Source organism: Arachis ipaensis, chromosome B6 (genome assembly GCF_059453495.1).
Source record: "Arachis ipaensis isolate K30076 ecotype BB chromosome B6, ASM5945349v1, whole genome shotgun sequence".
Taxonomy (NCBI): domain Eukaryota; kingdom Viridiplantae; phylum Streptophyta; class Magnoliopsida; order Fabales; family Fabaceae; genus Arachis; species Arachis ipaensis.
This window is the reverse complement of record NC_142441.1, coordinates 7,303,373-7,323,555: the sequence shown is the minus strand read 5'-3', so window position 1 is coordinate 7,323,555 and position 20,183 is coordinate 7,303,373. Positions and strand designations below refer to the sequence as shown.

Below are 20,183 nucleotides of genomic sequence, written 5' to 3'. Positions count from 1 at the left end.
CATGTATAAATAGGGGGTATGGTATGAGACTTTTTACACAACAATAGTAAAACAAATACTCTCCCTTTTTTTTCTTACACTACAAAGCAATATAATAATGTTCTCTTTCTTTCTCTTACTATAAACAAATGCAATTCTCTCTCTTTTTACTTTTAATACTTCTTTCTATCTTTATATATATATTTATGTAATTCTCTCTCTCTTTACTTTTTATACTCTTTTCTATCTTTATATATATACACATTACAACATATAATATTATTATATATATACAAATCATTATTGAACTAATTATTTTAATGCTAGAATCTTATATTAATACATCTTTATTTTATATTTAATATATCTTTTATTTATTTTACAACAAACCTCATACATAATAGTGCATTTTTCCAAAGAAGCACACTTGTGAGTTGTTTCAGCTTTTCCAACTTACGAGGAATTGAAGCATTGAGTTTACTCAACTTAAAACAGAACTTGAGTTCCGGTTGTATGAACTAAACAGAAACATCAATGTCATGAGGTTGTCAAGTTGTGGCGATTGATAAAGTTTAGAAATGTGGAAGGGATGGAGTCAGAAAAGTTCAATTAATTTGCTGAAGGGATTTCTAGCTGGAGCTCCTCCGCCATGATTTTGCTGCTAACCGCACCCCCGGATGAAACGCCGTTGTCCGATGGAAGGCAAATGACATGTTTATTTTTCTTCTTTTCTTCACTATTTCCTAATGTATCTTACTCTGTTAAGTTGAGAAATTTTGTGTCTATTTTTGTTACCTTTAAGCAAATCTAATCCAAAGACATTTAAAATTTTCAATTTTTTGTCAATAATTTTTTTTTTCTTTTTCCTTCTCTAGATCTATCATGATGTTTTTCTCACTATTGTTCATACCAAGATCTGAATTTCTTGTGGCCTGTGGAGTGGAATTCGTTGCTGCAGATTTGATTTGTGGGGATTGATTAGGGAAAATTAGGCGCTAAATCCAGCATTCGTTCATCTTCCAAGCTTTCTCTATGAAGGTGGAAGCTGAGCCTTTATTTATTTATTTATTTTGGACAGAGTCGAACGGGTCGAGATGCAATCCAAACTGACCCAAACACAAGAACTTGAACCAGAAATGTCTAATCTAGCCATAGGCACTTAGCTCTTCCATGGCTGCCATCGAAGGTCAAAAAAGGATCTCAAGTGCCAGCGCCGCCCCAGGTGCCTCACTGCCCTCTGTAATTGCTCGCAAACCCGAGACTTCTACTGGCAGGAACGGCACTGCATCCTACCTCAGCTGTGCACAAATTGATGTCTCCATCTTCGATGATGGAAAGCCAATGCAACTCAGTCACTATGAGGACCTGCAACTCTTCTGCTTCCTGGTATCAGTGACTACCTCAGCCACTTGCCAAGGTAGCTAGGAGACTAAAGATGAAGAATCTGCTCAACCTTTAATTTTGAATCTTGTTAGCTGATATGAGCAATGACTCTTGAGTTTTCAATTTTTCATCAATCTTGCACCCCTATGAATCTTACGTCTGGTTGGGGTGGCTTGGGTTTTCCGAGCTCATATTCATGACCAGAACCAAAAAAAAAACGGAGGCCAATTTGTGAATATAAAAAATAGAGATGGGTCAATTTTGAATTATTTTGACAATTCCATCTAATGGAGCTCTTCTTTAAAGCTCCATTGAATAGTTTGCCTACATTCTGCACATCAACTGCCACCCTCTATGTTAATGCACCTCCTTTCTGCAAAAGGTCTAAAAGTCAAAAGAGACTAATGTCACGTGTTGCAAAACTGTGTTGATAGTCTTGACACATACTATTGTCTTAACCCAGTTGCGCTGGTTCTTCTTGCTTTGAATCTGACCTACCACTCATCTTCATCATTCCGCCAAGTCGCTCCTCCTCTCCCCCAACCCATTTCGTGGCTGGATCGAAACCGGTTGTGGAGCATGGATCCCTGTCGTAGCCGCGCTGAAGAGGCTGATTCTGGTCCGCCACTATCCTCACCTTCAAAACGATCTGCTTGTTCGGTCATTCTCCACCGCAGAACCACATGCTCGCCCTTTGCCATCATCGCTGCTAGTCGGAGCTCGGAGCGGTTGGTTGCGTCGACGATCTGATGGGTTTCGCTTGCTTGTTGCATTGAGTTACCATTTTCTGCGATGCTTGGAGAGTTTCCAGCCTGTTGGTTGAGACGATACCCACTGTTATCGCTCCCGATATTAGATAAGTTCCCATCTGTTCTCAGTCTCACGCTGTGTTGGTTGATTTGTTGCCTCCTTTGCTGCCAGAATGCCTCCCTTTGCAGGATTGTTCTAATGTCATGTGGTTGGCTATAGCAGCAAGTCTGATTCTAAAGGAAGGCACGCACATTAGCTGTTAGACCATTTCATAAATGAGTCCTCCAGGTAACTCTTCTTCTTTCGCAATTGTTCATATTAGTGATGCTGTTGCTGCTTGAGTATGTTGTCTGCTCTGTTTGATTGGCTGTTTAAAGTCCTATTCCAAACACTTTGCGTTCATTATTGTATACCTAACATCGGCTTCTTTTCTACACTTTTAAATAATGCCTGATTTCTCAATTTCCATATTTCCTACATGAGAAACCTTGATCTGCTCTTCGTGGTATCTTTTTTATCTCATCCCTGCTCATTTATAAAGTTTGGATTCATATATATATATATATATATATATATATATATATAGGTCAGAGAGAGATTAGAGATTTTGTAACATCATAGATCCATAGCAATTTCAGTAACAGAGTTAGGATTCATATATTTAACGTGTAATATTTATGGCCCATGAGGAATTTGCCCAACAACGGGGTTATTAATTATGGTTAACAACCTAATCAATATATCTACCTACAGTTTTCAGGGGTGGACTAAAATCCCGACCAAAATCTCCACCTACCACATCAACAAACAACAAAAATCTCTGTTGCCATTTGCAAATCCTTATATCTCCCTTTGTAAGGTGTGCTGGAATAAGATGAGGGTGCTATGGTCAACCTCCATGGGCTTTCAAAAAGCCGAACCATGTTAGTGAGCTTCAGTTAATCAAATATTAATAGTTTTTCAATTTAGTGCCGATCACATTTGTCTCAGCCTACTTTGATCTTCCATTCGTTAACTTGAAAGGTAACTGACGGTGTCTCTAAAAGTTTTTAACAAATTGAATGTGGGATTCATGATAGATTTTTCTACTTATGCCTTTTGTTGATTCCTACTATCAAGTGTCTAACTCCCCTCCCCCCCCCCCCCCCCCCCCAAATTCTGATTTTTGTTCATAATCTCCCTTAGGATATTTGAATCTGCTTTGTTGGGGCCATGGAGAGATGAACTACGAAGATTGTTGATTGGGTGCTCTTTGATGAATCATTGAGGTCGAGCAGAGGCAAATGATTCGTAATCAAAACTGAAACAGAAAAAGGAAAACCCATGGACAGTATTCAGTAGGTGATTAAAAAAAGATTCAATTTTGGTCTTTGGGTACTTTTATTTAGCTTATTTTTATTTTCTTTTTTAGTTTGGTATGATGCCAGCCTTCTGGGTTTTCATGTAGTAGCCTTGGAACTTTCATTATTGTTAATCAACTTAACTTTCCGTGAGATTGAAGGTGTCCAAATGTTTCAAGATTTTTCTTTCTTTCCTCACCTATTGCTATGTATTTAAGTAATTTAAAAAGGGAATTGTGGTTTTGTGTTTGGTAGTAGGAGATACCTCAATTGCTGGATCTGCTCTTCTTACTATAAAGCGGTGTTCTGATCATAGATCTTTGTGCCAGGCTTGTGATTCGGGGGTAGTGGATTGATCTCTCTCTCTCTCTCTCTGTGCTTAAGTCAGGTCCATTCTCTCTTTCCCTCCCTCTTTCTATCTTCCAATGATTGTTACTTAAATTTTATTAGTTTTAGAAAAATACTACTTACATTTAAAATTCAGCTTTTGTTCAGCTTTTTAATTTAATAATATTATTTAATTATATTTTAATTAAGTCACTTTACTATTATTTAATCATATTTAGTTTAAATTTTATTTAATTAGATGTGTCTATTTTAATTTTTTTTAATTATTATAATAAAAGACTTATTAAAGAAATAAGCTAAAAGATACTTGGTTGCATTGATAAAAATATATTATATGATAAAAACTCAGGTAATATATGTTTAATAATTTTTCCTTCTTCTAAAAAATATTTTCGACAGTAAAATTTTATCCGAAAAATCTGTTTGCAATCTATTATTTTTTAGTAGTGAACTAGTGTTTTAATGTGTATATAATAAACGATAATGATTAATATATAATTATTCAATCATGTTATAAATATACTAAAAATTAGTCTCTAATTAACCATTTTATATACAAATACATATTTCGTATTTTATAAAACGTTTTTTTTATATTGCTGTAAACAAAGTTGATTATTCTAGTAACTGAATTATTTAGTTCTTTATTTTTTAATATTCAAAATTTAAAATTTTATTTTGTTTAAAGATGATTAACCCAATAAAATTAAAATAGAGGTTACAAATTAAATTGAATTAATTTAAATTATATTTTAAATTATAATAGTTTAGAAAAAGAAATTTTGTTATTGGGAGAGTGAGTGAGTGAGTTAGTTTCTATGAGTGATTAGTTAGTTACTGTGACTTAGTTAATTCTATTAGTGTTTGGAGGAATGGCAGTGGTCACTTAGTTAATTCTGTGTCCTCGTGTGTATAAATCGATATAGTTACACTAATAGTAATTTACTTGTACAATTTGGATATAACAAAATTCATGTTCTTTTTGGCTGTATATTCTGATAATGGTAATCAAGATCTCTAATATGATGTCAGTCTGAAATTATATTTTTTTAACAGTTTTGTAAACACTCTTGAATAGTTAGAGACAATATATAATTAAGCAATCAAATAAGATGTGAGCATTATAATGTGAATCTAAAATAATTAAGCACAAATTTACTATTAATAAAAAAAATCAAAATAAAAGATTTTTTTTGCAACTAACAAACAGTAGAACACAATTCAAACTAACAAACAGTAGAACTCAATTCAAATTATCCAATAAGTACAAATTATCCAATGAGTAAATATTCTGCACCTCTACATTATCTCCAATAATAATATTTTTAAGTGGGATAAGAGTAGGAACATGGTGAATCATTTGAAACTTGCCATGAACCTCGACATCATGCCAAGGAGTCCCAAAAATCCAAAATTCTTGATTTTCATGGTAGGCAATGCAACTAGGTAATTGAGATGTGGTTATGGAATACTCAAAAATGGGAGTCCAAGATTCTCCAACTCCATATCTTTCCATCATCCACATTGATACAAGCAACTCATTAAAATACATGAAGCAAAAAGAACCCCTGAAATCTGCCATGGCTTCTCTACCTTGACCCGTGGGCGTGTTAGAGAAGAATTGAAACTGCTCGGTGTCAAAATTGAAAGTCCATATTGAGGCATTTCTATCAACATCTCTACCAATCCAATGAAGTGCCCCATTAAAATAATAAGGATGTTCGGACACATATCTCAAATGCTTGGGATAATCTACCTCAATATTTATCCATGTTGACGTTCCAACTGTGTGCATTTGAACAACTATTCGATGATCATGTTTAAAGATATGGATTCTCATTATCTTGTATTGGTTTGTTTTTGGATGAAAACCAAAACGCCAAGATATTTGCTGGCAGGGTGTCAAGATTGGTGGGTGTTTTGGAAGTCTTATGAACTCACCTGTTATTGGGTTACAAACAAATGAAATGTCTCTATCTATTGACCATCTCATGTGAAAAAGACCATTACAAGAATTCACGTTAACATAAACTCTTTCACTCTGGAATGATTTGGGAATAGGGAGAGGAATCTCAAATTTAGGATGAAGTTTTGTGCTGCTACTATTATTAGGTTCCAGGACCTCAAACAAACTGAGACAGAATGGATTGTTTCTCCATTCAATTCGATCATATTCAACAAGGTGAAAGATTCTTGAATGGCAGTGTCGGATCATGGTAGCAGGAGGTGTATAAGTAAAGAGTAACTTGGCAAAGTTTGGATCAGAAATCAATGTATTCCAATATTTGCAAACACATCTACAAATGAGAACAGATTTCATAGGAAGTCTAACAAAGATGTCGGTAATTATATCGACTGGAAGACTGGCAAAATAAGAATTTCGTATTTGGGATTTCCTGGCAATCAAGTACAAAATAATTCAGAAAAAGAGAAAGAAGAAATTTACGATATTGTTTTGTGTTACTTCATGGAGAAACAAAATATAGCTTACCTCACCCAGCATGCAAAAAAGCATTGGAAGAGAGATTTGATCATTTTTTTCATCACTCTCACGTGGCAATGATTGTTGGGAGAAGGCAGGCACCTGAATGAGAAAATCAGTTACGAATTATGAATATAATTTGTAAAGAAACTTTTAAATAAACTTTTAAAAAACGATAAACAATAGCATCGGCTTATTGATCAAATAAGAACAAGATCGGATCAACTTTAGATCAAGGATATATATACAAAAGCCAAATACCAAAATAAAAAGAATGAAATAAATCAAAATAAAAATAAGATAAAATTAGATAGAAAGAAATCACTTTACTTCAAATGGTATAATATCTTCTCATACTCGTCATTTAATTTTATTTGTGCATTTTATACTTTGTCACAAATGCTACAATAGTTTCATAAGTAGTATTTATAAATTTTACATTAGGTCGAGAAAAAATTTAATCATAAACCTATAAATATAAAATTCAATCCTTTAACTAAATTAAAATTAAATTAAATTAAATTAAATATCATAACAAGTAAAAAATTAAAAATATAAACTAATAACCTAAACTAAAATTAAATATTATAACAAGTAAAAATATAAACAACTTGAGGTTCACCGAAAAAGTATGTTAAATAGGGTTGTTAGGCTGTTTCGATTTTAAGAAAGTAACACTTCAATTCAAATTTCAAATGACTTGATTTTGATTTTATTTTTAAATTTAATTATTATATACACCTTTTAAATTTTTATTTTTTTCTTAAAAGAAATATAAAACTAACATGAGTTAATACAAGACTAAATAAAAGTAAAAAAAAAAACTAGTCTACTCATTTTATGTTCATATATATATTGCATGAAATAAGTGAAACAACTTAACGATAATAACTTAAATCTACTATAAAAGGGATAAAGGTATAATAGGTACTGTATGCAATAATAAAAAAAAGGTAGAGTGATATGGATTGTTACAAGGTAGTTATGCATTTAGGGAGAGATTCCTTGTATTGCTGCATAGTTGCTTAAATATGTTCCATCTCGACCTATAATATATATATATATATATATATATATATATCAAGTCTAATATAAAATTAATCTTTTAATTAAATTCAAAATATATTAAATTAAATTAAATATCATAACAAGTAAAAAATATAAACAAACCTAAACTAAAATTAAATACTATAACAAGTAAAAATAATATAAACTAACCCGAGGCTCACCAAAACAGGTTAAATAGAGTTGCTTGGATTTTCAAGGAAGTACCAGTTATGCCAAGACGTGGTGCAATGGGTAGTTGTAATTTGGATAAAGGAATGTAAGCTAACAAAGAAAATTGAGGGTTACTGAAGCTAAAGAATAGGGAATATGCGCGTAGATGGGTGTAAAATAATAAAAAAAGTTGTTAAGAAATATGTATTGATTTGTTGCAATTGGTTTTTTGTTTATGGATAAATTATTATCCTTGTTTAAAAATATTCAAAATGCTAGTAAAGATATTGATAATAAAAATAAAATTTATCTTATATTTTTATATTTAAAAAATCAAATTTTTATATTTCGTGGTATCTTTTTTATCTCATCCTTGGTCATTTATGAAGTTTGGATTCATATATATATATATAGGTCAGAGAGAGATTAGAAATTTTGTAACATCATAGATAGATAGCAATTTCAGTAACAGAGTTAGGATTCATATATTTAACTTGTAATATTTATCGCCCATGAGGAATTTGGGCCCAACAACGGGGTTATTAATTATGGTTAACAACCTAATCAATATATCTACCTACAGTTTTCAGGGGTGGACTAAAATCCCTACCAAAATCTCCACCTACCACATCAACAAACAACAAAAATCTCTGTTGCCATTTGCCAATCCTTATATCTCCCTTTGTAAGGTGTGCTTGAATAAGATGAGGGTGCTATGGTCAACCTCCATGGGCTTTCAAAAAGCCGAACCATGTTAGTGAGCTTCAGTTAATCAAATATTAATAGTTTTTCAATTTAGTGCCCATCACATTTGTCTCAGCCTACTTTGATCTTCCATTCGTTAACTTGAAAGGTAACTGACGGTAGTTTTTAACAAATTGAATGTGGGATTCATGATAGATTTTTCTACTTATGTCTTTTGTTGATTCCTACTATCAAGTGTCTAACTCCCCATCTCCTTTAGGATATTTGAATCAGCTTTGTTGGGGCCATGGAGAGATGAACTACGAAGATTGTTGATTGGGTTCTCTTTGATGAATCATTGAGGTTGAGCGGAGGCAAATGAATCGTAATCAAAACCGAAACAAGAAAAGGAAAACCCATGGACAGTATTCAGTAGGTGATTAAAAAAAGATTCAATTTTGGTCTTTGGGTACTTTTGTTTAGCTTATTTTTATTTTCTTTTTTAGTTTGGTATGATGCCAGCCTTCAGGGTTTTCATGTAGTAGCCTTTCAGGGTTTTCATGTACTGCCTTGGAGCTTTCATGATTGTTAATCAACTTAACTTTCCGTGAGATTGAAGGTTCCAAATGTTTCAAGATTTTTCTTTCTTTCCTCACCTATTGCTATGTATTTAAGTAATTTAAAAAGAGAATTGTGGTTGTGTTTGGTAGTAGGAGAAACCTCAATTGCTGGATCTGCTCTTCTTACTATAAAACTGGTGTTCTGATCATAGTAGTAGGCTTTCATCAGTGATTTGAAATTAGGAGCATCTTGTCAAATATTATTAGCAATATTTCTAATGACTAATAATAAATAATCTACTGTGCATATCATGCTTTGATTGATTTAAGAAAGATTGAGCTTATCCCTGCAACTGTGGCATAACACATGATGATTCAGGCCAACCTAATCTCCCCTTTATTTACATATTAACAACCATTGTCCCAATTAGATTACTAGGTTCTCCTAGTATTGGTATAGTTTTTCCTCCAAAAGAGGGACAAGTAAAGGGGAGCCGGCATTTAAATGATAATAAAGTGATAAAAATTATAAATAAAACAATAATTAATATCTCATTTTATAATTTTACCAATTTTTTATAATTAGAATAAATATACTAGGAAGAAAGAAGAAAAAAGACATAGAAAAGAAAACTGTTCATTCATGGTCATCTTACTATTCACAAAATACAATTCATTCGTTTTGAGGAGTAATTGGCATAAGAATACAACTTATCAGAAATGAAATTGCAAAACTATAAATGACAGAACTAAATAAAAACCAAATACATGTAACACACTTTCCTATTGTTGTTCTAAAAGAGTAATCCCCATAACCAACTGTTGTTATGGAAATCACAGAAAAGTAAAAACTATCTAACCAACTCATTCCCTCTGAACGATGAACTATGAATGCTCCGATGCCAAAGACAAACGGGCCAGCAAGAAGTGCTAAGAAAAATTTTAAACAATAAACTATTTTATGGTTAACTACCAAACAATCTAACATGCCTCCTTCTAATTTTTTAACTAAGCACTTTTCTAATTTTCTAAGAAGGCATTTCAGGTAGCCTTCAAGAATAGCGGAAACCACAGGACAGAAAAGAGCTAAAATCATAGTAAGAACTTTACCAGCTTCAGAAATAGGGGTAATATCCCCGTAACCTATTGTGCTTAGAGTAACTACTATGAAATAGACGGCATCCACAATTACCACAAACTTCTTTATACAATTACACTTATTAGATTTATCCCTAAACTTCCCGAACTTGTAAACTAAACCCCCAAACGAAAAACAAATTAAAAGCCATACCAAAGGTAACACAGTACATTTCTTTTTAGGAGATAAGGGTGGGTCACTGTTATCATCTTCCTGAAATTAAATAGAGTAAACAATAATTAGTAATTAAATAATAATTTTTTATAGAATTACCCTTATTAGAATTATCATGAAACTTCCCGATCATGTAAACTAAAACCCCAAACAAAAAACAAAATAAAAGACCTAGTAAAGGTAACAAAGTAGTTAATTTCTTTTTTACCCTAGTAGAAGGAGGGGTAGAAGGAGGGTTAGGAGATAAGCGTGGGTCACTGGTATCATGTCCCTGAAATCAAATAGAGTTAACAATAATTAGTAATTAAATAATAATTTTTTATAACAAATAAATTAGAAATATGTAATTAGTAATGTTAAAAAGAGTCATATCTTAATTATATCTAAAAAATATTTTAACTATGTGTTTATTAATCTTTTATTTTGAACCATTAATTTTTAAGGATAAAATATATTTTTTGTCTCTAATATTTACAATCTTTTAAAAAAAATACTCAAAACCTAAAATTTTATTCAATTTTATATCTAGCATTTTTGATTCATTCAATTTTGCCTCTAATATTTTCGATTTGTGTCAAAACTATCATTAAAAATTTTTAATTTTATCCTTAACAGTTTACGTCAAGATAACATCTAGGTAATTTTGACACAAATTAAAAACGTTAAGGATAAAATTGAAAACATTAGAATTTTCAAAGAACATGACTTAGAAAAGCAAAAACAAAGTAAAACTAAAATTGAAAATAAAAACCTAATATTCCTTAGTATTTAAAAAGGGAAAAAACCTAATATTCCTTAGAACATAGTTATTAAAATTATACCGGATCGACCAGTTCGATTAAAAAATCGGTGAATCAAATTCTAAATTAATTAGGTCTAACATTCTTAAAGTGTTAACAGAACATGATATCATTTCTTATCATTTGGTAAATTTATATTTATCTATACTATAATATTTATGAAATTATAATATATTACAAAAGATTAACACACCTCTAGAGAAGTTGAGATATTGGTCTGGGGAAAGCGATTTATCTCGGGAAATAAATAAGATAAGGGAAATAAATAAGATAAATCAACTACTCGATGCTGAAATCAAATGAAACAAAAAATATAATAATTTTAGTTCTTATTCATATTTTTGGTACTTCCAAATAAATATAACCAAACTAATTAACTTAAAATACAGGAAAGCAATAACAAATTAAAATTAACTTAAAATATTTTTTCATTACTAATAGGGTAAAATTATAAAACTAAGTTAATTAATTAAGACAAATAATTTACAATTCTACACAAATTTAAAAGTGCAGTATAAAATAATAAATACAAAAATGACAAGCATATCTCATTTAAATTAATTTTCAACCACAACCAATAATAATATCCTAAATTACTAATTTAAAATAAGTTAATATACAAAATAATTAACAAACAGATTAATAAAACCAAATTAACAAACTAACTAAAGCAATTATTAAACAATGAAACAAATAAGCAATGAAGCAGGCAGATCAGTGATTCAGACATTCAGTATTTCAGTATTTCAGGCTTTCAGTAAATCATAAATGAATGTACCAAGAGACAAGAGTCCAAGGAGGTAGGCTTTCAGTATTTCAAAATTTTAGTATTGCTTTATTCAATTGCTTCACTGGGCTGAACTGCTAAATCTAAGAGGGGAGGAGGCAGAACACATCAGCGGTGCGGCGCCCAAACCCAGCGCAGCAGGATTGCAAGACGAAGGCGAAAGGCTGAAGACTGAAGAGCAGGGACCGAGGGACGGATCGCAGAAGAAGAAGACAGAACTAGAAGAGCTGAAGTTCCTGAAGAGGAACGCAAAAGAGGAACGCAGAAGAAGAAAGCAGGACCAGAGCGAGTACCAGATAACCAGTGAGGCGGTGAAACGCTGAAGAAGAAGGTAGAACCAGATACCGAAGGCACGGCAGAACCACTCAGGCACACAACCAGTGACGCGGAAGAAGAAGGCAGATTCAGAAGCTGAGCCATGCAGATGAAGAAGGCAATGCAAGGAGATTTATATACAGTCACGGAGCCATGCGAAAGAAACGCTGAACGGGGGACAGTGGCACAACACCATCAGCGGCAGTGAGCCAGTGACACCGGCGGAGACGCGGAGTAGTGGCACTGGCGGCAGTAGCTCTGGAGGGCAGAGGCTGGAGCAGGGGAAGAAAATTGGAAAAGGGGGAGAAAGAAAAGGGTTAGGGATTTGGAGGGGTGGGGTCAAAATTAATTAAGTAGTGGGAGCAAATAAGGTATAACACTAAAAATTATTCAGTACTCAGTGGGGGCAAGAATAGCATTATGCTGAATCTATATATATATAGCTGAGGGGGCTCATAACAGTAGTAAGGTTATGTGTTACTCTTAGCTTGGATGTAAGTTGAATGTGATAAATGAGTATAAATTTTTTATGGCAATTATTTGTAATATTTTTCAATTGATACTTTATTTATTTTTTGTTATTGTTGTCATTATTACTTATTAGTACTACTACTATTGTTAATTATTAAATTTTTCTATCCATTTGGATAGTTGAATGATGAATTTAAGCGTTTCTTGTCAAAGAATGTTATCAGATGCAGAATAGGTTGTTCATTTTTCTTATTGTTTCCTAAAAAAATAATATAAAGATATAATATATAATTTGACTAACTTATATAAATCAAATCACTTTTATATTTTGAACTTAGATTAATTAAATACACTTCATAATAGTTATCTCATGAGGCAGATTTCAACTGAAGAGGTATTAACAACAGATTTTTTATTGTTAAAGTACTCCTCCTATATGTATGTTTTAGAAGAAAAAAAAAACTCACTTGCATATTTAATATGAAAAAAGTTTGCAGGGTGGTCTAAGTTCTAAAAGTCCTATGTGTATTTTGCGACTGTAGTTAGAAGAATCAACAAATCAGGAACTAAATCAGAACTAAATAAGAGGATTCCAGTGTTCAAACTTCCCACCAAGATCCTTGTTTTGTATTTCTTGGATAAGCATCCGAATAAATAAAATAAAAGTAATGCTTCTAATTAACATACACGCAATATAAATGATGAAGTTTATTGTTTTTATGGTCATGAAAATATGAAAAATGATTGTTTATACAAATTCCTATGATACTTAACGGGTTGAGATACAGGCTGACCCTGTAACCTCCAGAGCCCAAGTTAGTTTACTCAGCCCTATATCCTGGGCTTCTGGCCCGCATTATTACCAAAAACAGTACTAAACAAAATATTTTGTATTATTTTTTCTATGAACACCTGAAAGAGAGAAAAGGAAGGTACCGAACATTATGAAAGCAAGACATTAAACTCATCCGTTCTAACATTCTAAAAAATTTTAACATACCGGTTGCTGATATGGGATAGCCGTCCGATAAGAGGAATCAGATGAACCAGCTACTTGATCAGATTGATCCTAGAATTCAAATAAAAAAAAAAATTTAGCTTTTATTCTTATACCAAAATAAATTATTAAAAAAAATAATATCATATCATATAAAAAATATTAATTGAATTAAAAAAAATATAATATGATGTTAATAATTTTACTTTAAAATATATTTTTAAAAATATTATTAACAAAACAGTTTTTAAATAATTTAAAAATATAACAAAAACAATTCATAAATATTATATTTTTTAAATAATAAAAAAAATTTATATTTAACAAATGAGTTATCTATTAAATATAAATTTTTTGATAATATTTAAATAAATAATTTAAAAAATGTAAAAAAAAAATCAAAGCTCTATTTTTTTTTACTTTTTAAAAAATATAATCATTCATAAAATTATTAAATTTTAATAATAAAAAAATATTTTTTAAATTTATACATTGTACTATAATCAGTAATATTTGAATATAAAAAAAATTATATTTAAAAAATGACTTATCTATAAATATAAATTTTTGTAGCAATATTTGAATAAATATATTAAAAATAATATTTAAATGATTTAAAAATATAAAAAAATTTATAAATATTATATTTTTTGTAAGTTATAAAAAAAATTCATATTTAAAAAATGACTTATCTATTAAATATAATTTTTTTTAGCAATATTTGAATAAATATTTTAAAAAATAAAAAAATACAAAACAAAATTTAAAAAAATTATTATCGAATGAACTCGTGTGCATGAAGTAATATATAAATGACTCGTTAAAAGATTAAAAAAAAAACTCCTTAAATAATTGGTTTGTAAAATGAGAAGTTTATAGTTATAATAAAAAAACTAATTCATTAATGAAAGATTAAAAATGTAAATTGTTAACTACTAAAAAACTTGAATAAGCACATACGTACTCAATATCATTTCTAAATTCGGCAAATTAAGAAAAAAAAGACATATTAAATACATATCATAATCATGCAATGAAAAGTGAAGTGCGTAATATAAATTGCATTCGTATTGCAAATGAAAAAGTGATACCAATACATGAAGAATAAAAAAATCAATATATATATATATTACATGCTTTACAAAAATATATTATTTGTCTAAAGTCTTGTTACTTAGTAGATCCAACAAAATGAAATTCTCTTTCATGACTCAGTTTTCCTTTCCATTTAAATATTATACTATAAAAAAAATATTAAGCAATATTAAATGTAATATTGTAATTAATAAATTGATTTTAGCTAAACGTGTAATACATATCATAGAAATGTTGATGGGATAGAATTAGCTCGTCTCTCTTCTGCGGATCTTTTTCACCCTACATTCGGTTCTACTTATAGTTTATCTATAGTTTCATAAACACACCAAAATTAAACTAAAATAGTGCATTATTATTTGAAAACTATAACACTACAGGCCTATATTCAAACTATAGAATATGATGATTAAATAAATTGCACTATAGGCCTATAAAACATAGCCAGCAAACAATTTTGTGCCAATATTACAAATAACATTCTCTCAAAACAATTGCAAATTCAATTCAATTCTAAAAAGTTGCTACTATTCCATAAAACAGTAACATACATACACTGAGATAGATGATTTTTGTCCATCATCTCAATTAATCAAATCTATCATAAGACACATCCATATCCACAAAATGTGTATAGATCAATATTATCAATATCAGCCGTAAGCCACTGCTTATACTTTTGTAGTAACTAAATCCAGCAACCCCTTTAACAACAAAAAGAATATAAACAAGTAGCTTTGTATTGTCACCATATTTTCTACTTTACTTCATCTTCATAAGTAAATCCACCCGTAATCTGAAAAAAGGTTAGCAGCCAAAATGCAGCAATACTTGGACCTTTTACGTTGTGTGGTATGTGCTGGGAATTGAAAACAACTAGTATTTTTATCCATAATAATATTACGGAAATATAAATTTTTTAAAATTAAGGTTGACTTTGTTCAGCATAAATTATGCAGGATATAAAAAAATTTATAAAATTAAATTACTTTTACAAAAAAAGTTATACATTGACAAAAGTCTCTAGTGAAAAAGACTAAAATATCTGTAGATAAAAAATTAAATAATAAGATTTTTAGTTATTATTTTTATATAAAAAATCTAATTTTTTATTAATAATTAATTTTAACATTTGTTATGTAAAATTTAAAACAATTTAAAGTGTGTACTTTTATATTTAATTAAGTGTTAACTATTAAGTCTGTTACACAAATAAAAATAATTAATTTTTATACTTGTTATTTGAAAATAATATTTTTTCTCTCTATGTATATAAAAATATAATTAGATATTAGCACAAAAAAATTATACTAATAGTTATAAAATTAACTCATAATTAATTATTTTAAAACAATTGAATCTTGATTCTAACTTTTAATTATAACATTAGTATTCTCTTCAAATTATATGTAAATAAATATTTGAAAAAAGAAAAATGAAAATATATATTAGAAATATAAGCGGTAAAAATTTAAAACTAAATAAAAAACTAAAAAATTATGTATATAATAACAACAATAATAATAATATTTTTTATTTAAATTATATCATTTTATTAATTTTGTTTTTTGTAAAAGCGAAAGATAGAAAAAATAGAGAATGAGAGAAAAGAGAGAGAAAGATAAAGATGAAGAATGAGAGTGAGTATATGACTTTGTTAATTTTGGAAGAAAAAAATTTATTTTAATTGTAAAAAAGTATCGGATGACATATTTTAATTTGTCAAATTACTAATATAAAATATAAATTATATAGAGAGTAAAAATAGTAGAGAAAAATAGAAAAATGGAGAGAGGTAGATGAGAGAATTTAGAAAAAGAGTTTATTAATTTTGAAAAAAAATATTTTCTCTCAATTTTAATAAGAGAGTGTCATGTGACACATTTGATTATTAAATTAGATGGTAATATATGATACATAATATAGGTATATTTCAATTTCAATTTTAATATTTCAATTTTAATTTTAATACAATTAAAAAATATCATGTTGCACATTTTGATTGTCAAATTAGTAATTAGTCATTGATATTGATATTGATAATGATATATAAAATAGATAGAGTGGTTGAAGGAATGAGAGAACTAGAGAAAGAAAGAGGGAGGAGAGGAGAACTCTTTAATTTTGGAAAAAAAGATTTGATTTTAATTGTAATGAGGGAGTGACATGTGGCACATTTTTGTTGTAAAATTAGTAAGGAGAATGGAAGATTTCTTTAATTTTGGAGGAAAAAATTTAATTTTAATTACAATGAGAGAGTGAATATTTTGGTTGTAAAATTAGTAAGGATGAGAAGAGAATTCTTTAATTTTGGAGCGAAAAATTTTATTCCAATTGTAATAAAAAAGTGACATGTGGCATATTTTAGTTTTAAAACTAGAGATATATAATAGATAGATATATAGTTAGTTAAGGTTAGCATATCGAGTAATGTAAATGGAACAACAATATGATGCTAAAAGCATAGCCAATGAAAGTATGAAGGCAGAGTAGTACAAAACTAACTTGAAAAATTAATATAAGTTGAAAGTAACTTGAGGTTAGGGCTGGAAGTGAGTCAAGCCAGCTCATGAGCCAGTTCGAGCTCGACTCGTTAACAGCTCGATAAGCTAAGCTCGTGAGCTGGTGAGCCAAGCTTGAGCCTGCAATTGAGCTCATAAATTAAATGAGCCGAGCTTGAGTTTGGATAAGCTCAGCTCATTAGTTCGTGAGCTGGCTCGATTATATATATTATAACAATCTTAATTATTTAATATTTATATTTATTTTTTACATATAATTTTAATATAGGACATAAATAAAAAAATTATAATTTATTGATAGATAAACAATATATAAAATTGATCTTTTCAAATATTTTTTAAAGTATATAAGTTATAATTTATTGATATAAAATTATAGATTATGTATCTATGTTTCTCTTATTTGAGCCAGCTCGTGAGCTTGAGCCAGCTCGTAAGCTTTTGGTGAGCCGAGCTTGAGCTTAAGAAATAAGCTCGATTGTTAATGAGCCGAACCATGAGCCAAGCTCAATTTTCGTGAGCCGAGCTTGAGCTTAGTCTAGCTCGGCTCAGCTCGGCTCACTTCCAGCCCTACTTGAGGTATCAACGGCATTAATGTCCTATCAATTACTATCAGTATCCAAATGATATATAGAAGAGAATCACTTATTTCTAACTGCACTTTTTAAACCATAACCTTGGGTAATTAGAATTGCTGGTATCATAAGTTCATAACTTCTACCAAATTCAAATTAATAAAGCAAGTCAAAAGAAGTTTTGCATATCATGTTTCAAGAAACTAAAGAGAAAAAATACATCTAAGAGATCAAGAAAGGACAAGGCTGATTATACCAATATTAACATGTGCTGCCATTTCTACCATAAACAAAGTATGAATAATTGATAACTAATGTTTAAAATTTTTCAAAAATATGATGAAAGAGAATAAAGTATCCACTGAAATATCACCTTTGGTTTTTGTTAAAAAATTAGGAACAAAATAAATTACACATTTTTCACACTGAAATTGATAGATCAGTTATTAAAAAATTTATCTTAAAAGATAAAATCAAATCAAATTAATCTTTTTTTTAGATTGTTTAGATTCACTTTGAGCTCTTTTTATTACTGTCACTCTGTCAGTTGTCTATAGAGAAGAAGGGGTTCTCTTGTTAACCTGTAAAGTTAGTATCAATATTTTTACATCATAAACAAATATAAACTTTTTATATTGTAGACATTGAAAGTAAAAAAAAAAAAAAAATGAAGACCTTCCCATAATCCTTAGATCCAACTTTGGTGCGATACCCTTCACATATAAGGTCCTTGTTTTACAGATTCCAAATGTATTATGAGAAGCGAACCAAGATGCACTAATAAACGTTACTACTTTCTATTAATAAACGCTACGTTAAATACTCGCAACTTTTTTGAGAGTTTTTACTTTCTTTTCCTTCTGAGAAAGAAGAGCTCCTGCTTGTGTTTATTTATGATTACATTGTAAAGCCAAGAGTGTGGAGATAGATACATAAAAAAGAATTTGGATCCTAAGCTAAGCATAAATATTAAATATGATTACATTGTTGAGCTCAATGCCGTCGCTGAAGCTCCTCCGCTGCTTCGTGTCCTCGTCACTACTCTTCTTCCTCGCTAGCTCGCCGCTACTCCTCGTTGCTCGTCGTTGCTTCACGCCGCTGGGTTCCAATTTTGTTTCAGATTAACTTGATTATTCTGCTTCAGTTTCTAATTATTCTGCTTCTATTTCAATTCTGATTTTGTTAATCATACTGTTGTTGTTGACTCTGATTTCATATTGGGTATTGATTCCATCTTGGGTATTGATTCTATTATTTTTCTGTTTCTGTTTTGTTTCTGATTCTATTTTATTCTTCTATTTCTCTGTTTTGATTTTTTGATATCTTTTAGTTGAAATTTTGTTGTTGTATTTTTTTTCTCTGTTTTGGTTTTTTTATATTCGTTAGTTGAAATTTTGTTGATGTTATTGAAATTATGTTGTTGTTAAAATTGTAGTTGAAATTTTATTGAAATTCTAGTCTAAGAAGAAAAAAAAAAGAGATATAGTTGTGATTGAGATGAAGAACTGGGTACTAAGTATTGCTGTGATGAAGAAAAAGAATCGGTTATTTTGGGAAGAAGGAGAAGGGTATTTTGGTCCGAATAACAATTTTAAAATTAAGTTAAATCTTATGGACGATTTTGTATGCAAAAAAAAAATTAGAGACGAAAAAATTTTTAACCTATACCATAAGAACTAAAATCATACTTACCCATAAATTTATTTACCATAACATTTTTTTTAACCCAAAAACAGCATTTTTTCACCTTTCTGAAGCGCAATGTAAAGGAACTTATTACTTCATCTAAAATAAATAAGTGTGAAGGAGAAAAAATTACATAAACAATTATTATTATTTGTATTTTATCAAACATAATGTTTTTTTTTTTGAAGTAAAGGTAGCTCAACACAATAGAGTGGAGCAATAAAAGTAGCTAAAAGTATCATGGAAAGTAACAATCACAACCCCTAGTCATTTTCGGCATGGCCATCAACAACCAAAGGGTTCACCACCAATCCATTCCTCCTGATACGCAAACGACCTGTTGATAATTTTCACCACACTTGAGGCCTGATTTCTAAATAGCCTGCCATTCCTTTCCAGCCAGACTGTCCATATAACAGCAAAGAACTCAATCAACCACCTCTTCCTGTCCCCCTTCCTTGGTGATGAGCTCGTCCAACTTTTAAAGTGGTGCTCAATTCTCGGAGGGACAAACCCTTTCCAAACCGCGCTAGTAAAGCTATAGCATGTGATTTCCTCCGGGAGAGTTTCCGCCTGCACCATCCGCACAAAGGATGTAGTTGAATAAAACCTGTTTTATCAAATTTTCATACCACTCTATTCTCTCTCTCAGCTGCGGGCTTAACTAATTGTAGTATCTCATGCAGTTGGTTTACCAAATCCAACTCCCATTGGAATAATTCTCGCCTCCATTGGAAACTCCAAATCCACTCTACCCCATCCCAAAATCCACACTCGCCTATAACAGATTCATGAAGGTTTGAAACCGAAAAGAGTCTAGGGAATAAATCTTTCAACACCCCATTAGGTAGCCAGCTATCCTCCCAGAAGCGGATTGTT

General features: G+C 30.2%; 2 protein-coding genes and 1 long non-coding RNA gene across 7 annotated transcripts; 1 reads left to right on the top strand and 2 right to left on the bottom strand.

The window, feature by feature from the left end:
- Positions 1 to 391: 391 nt before the first annotated feature.
- On the top strand, positions 392 to 12,279 carry LOC107645580 (uncharacterized). Of its 5 annotated transcripts, none has more exons than XR_015885965.1 (6): positions 392 to 681; positions 855 to 2,400; positions 2,866 to 3,135; positions 3,298 to 3,453; positions 3,782 to 3,840; positions 11,599 to 12,279. It is a non-coding gene; the product is annotated as an uncharacterized LOC107645580 (long non-coding RNA). The 5 variants fall into 5 exon arrangements; XR_015885964.1 differs by having other exon boundaries at positions 3,708 to 3,840; XR_015885963.1 differs by lacking the exon at positions 11,599 to 12,279 and adding an exon at positions 8,465 to 8,795 and having other exon boundaries at positions 3,298 to 3,449.
- On the bottom strand, positions 5,044 to 6,335 carry LOC148554511 (F-box protein At2g23160-like). Its single transcript, XM_088489670.1, has 2 exons — positions 6,292 to 6,335; positions 5,044 to 6,196 (listed from the first exon to the last, which is right to left on the bottom strand). Exons 1-2 carry the CDS (start codon positions 6,333 to 6,335, stop codon positions 5,044 to 5,046), a joined length of 1,197 nt encoding a protein of 398 aa, XP_088345796.1.
- LOC148554510 (two-pore potassium channel 4-like) lies at positions 9,365 to 11,401 on the bottom strand. Its single transcript, XM_088489669.1, has 4 exons — positions 11,387 to 11,401; positions 11,050 to 11,145; positions 10,265 to 10,327; positions 9,365 to 10,095 (listed from the first exon to the last, which is right to left on the bottom strand). Exons 1-4 carry the CDS (start codon positions 11,399 to 11,401, stop codon positions 9,418 to 9,420), a joined length of 852 nt encoding a protein of 283 aa, XP_088345795.1. The 3' UTR covers positions 9,365 to 9,417.
- Positions 12,280 to 20,183: the final 7,904 nt, after the last annotated feature.

Excerpts from the sequence above, each read along its gene's own strand:
- LOC148554510 (XM_088489669.1), bottom strand. Across the intron at positions 10,328-11,049 it reads ATATCTCAACTTCTCTAGAG|GGACATGATACCAGTGACCC; the intron begins GTGTGTTAATCT and ends ATTTGATTTCAG. Across the intron at positions 10,096-10,264 it reads CTACCCCTCCTTCTACTAGG|GAAGATGATAACAGTGACCC; the intron begins GTAAAAAAGAAA and ends ATTTAATTTCAG.
- LOC148554511 (XM_088489670.1), bottom strand. The coding sequence starts at position 6,335 with ATGATCAAATCTCTCTTCCAATGCTTTTTTGCATGCTGGGTGAG. Across the intron at positions 6,197-6,291 it reads TTTTTTGCATGCTGGGTGAG|GAAATCCCAAATACGAAATT; the intron begins GTAAGCTATATT and ends CTTGATTGCCAG.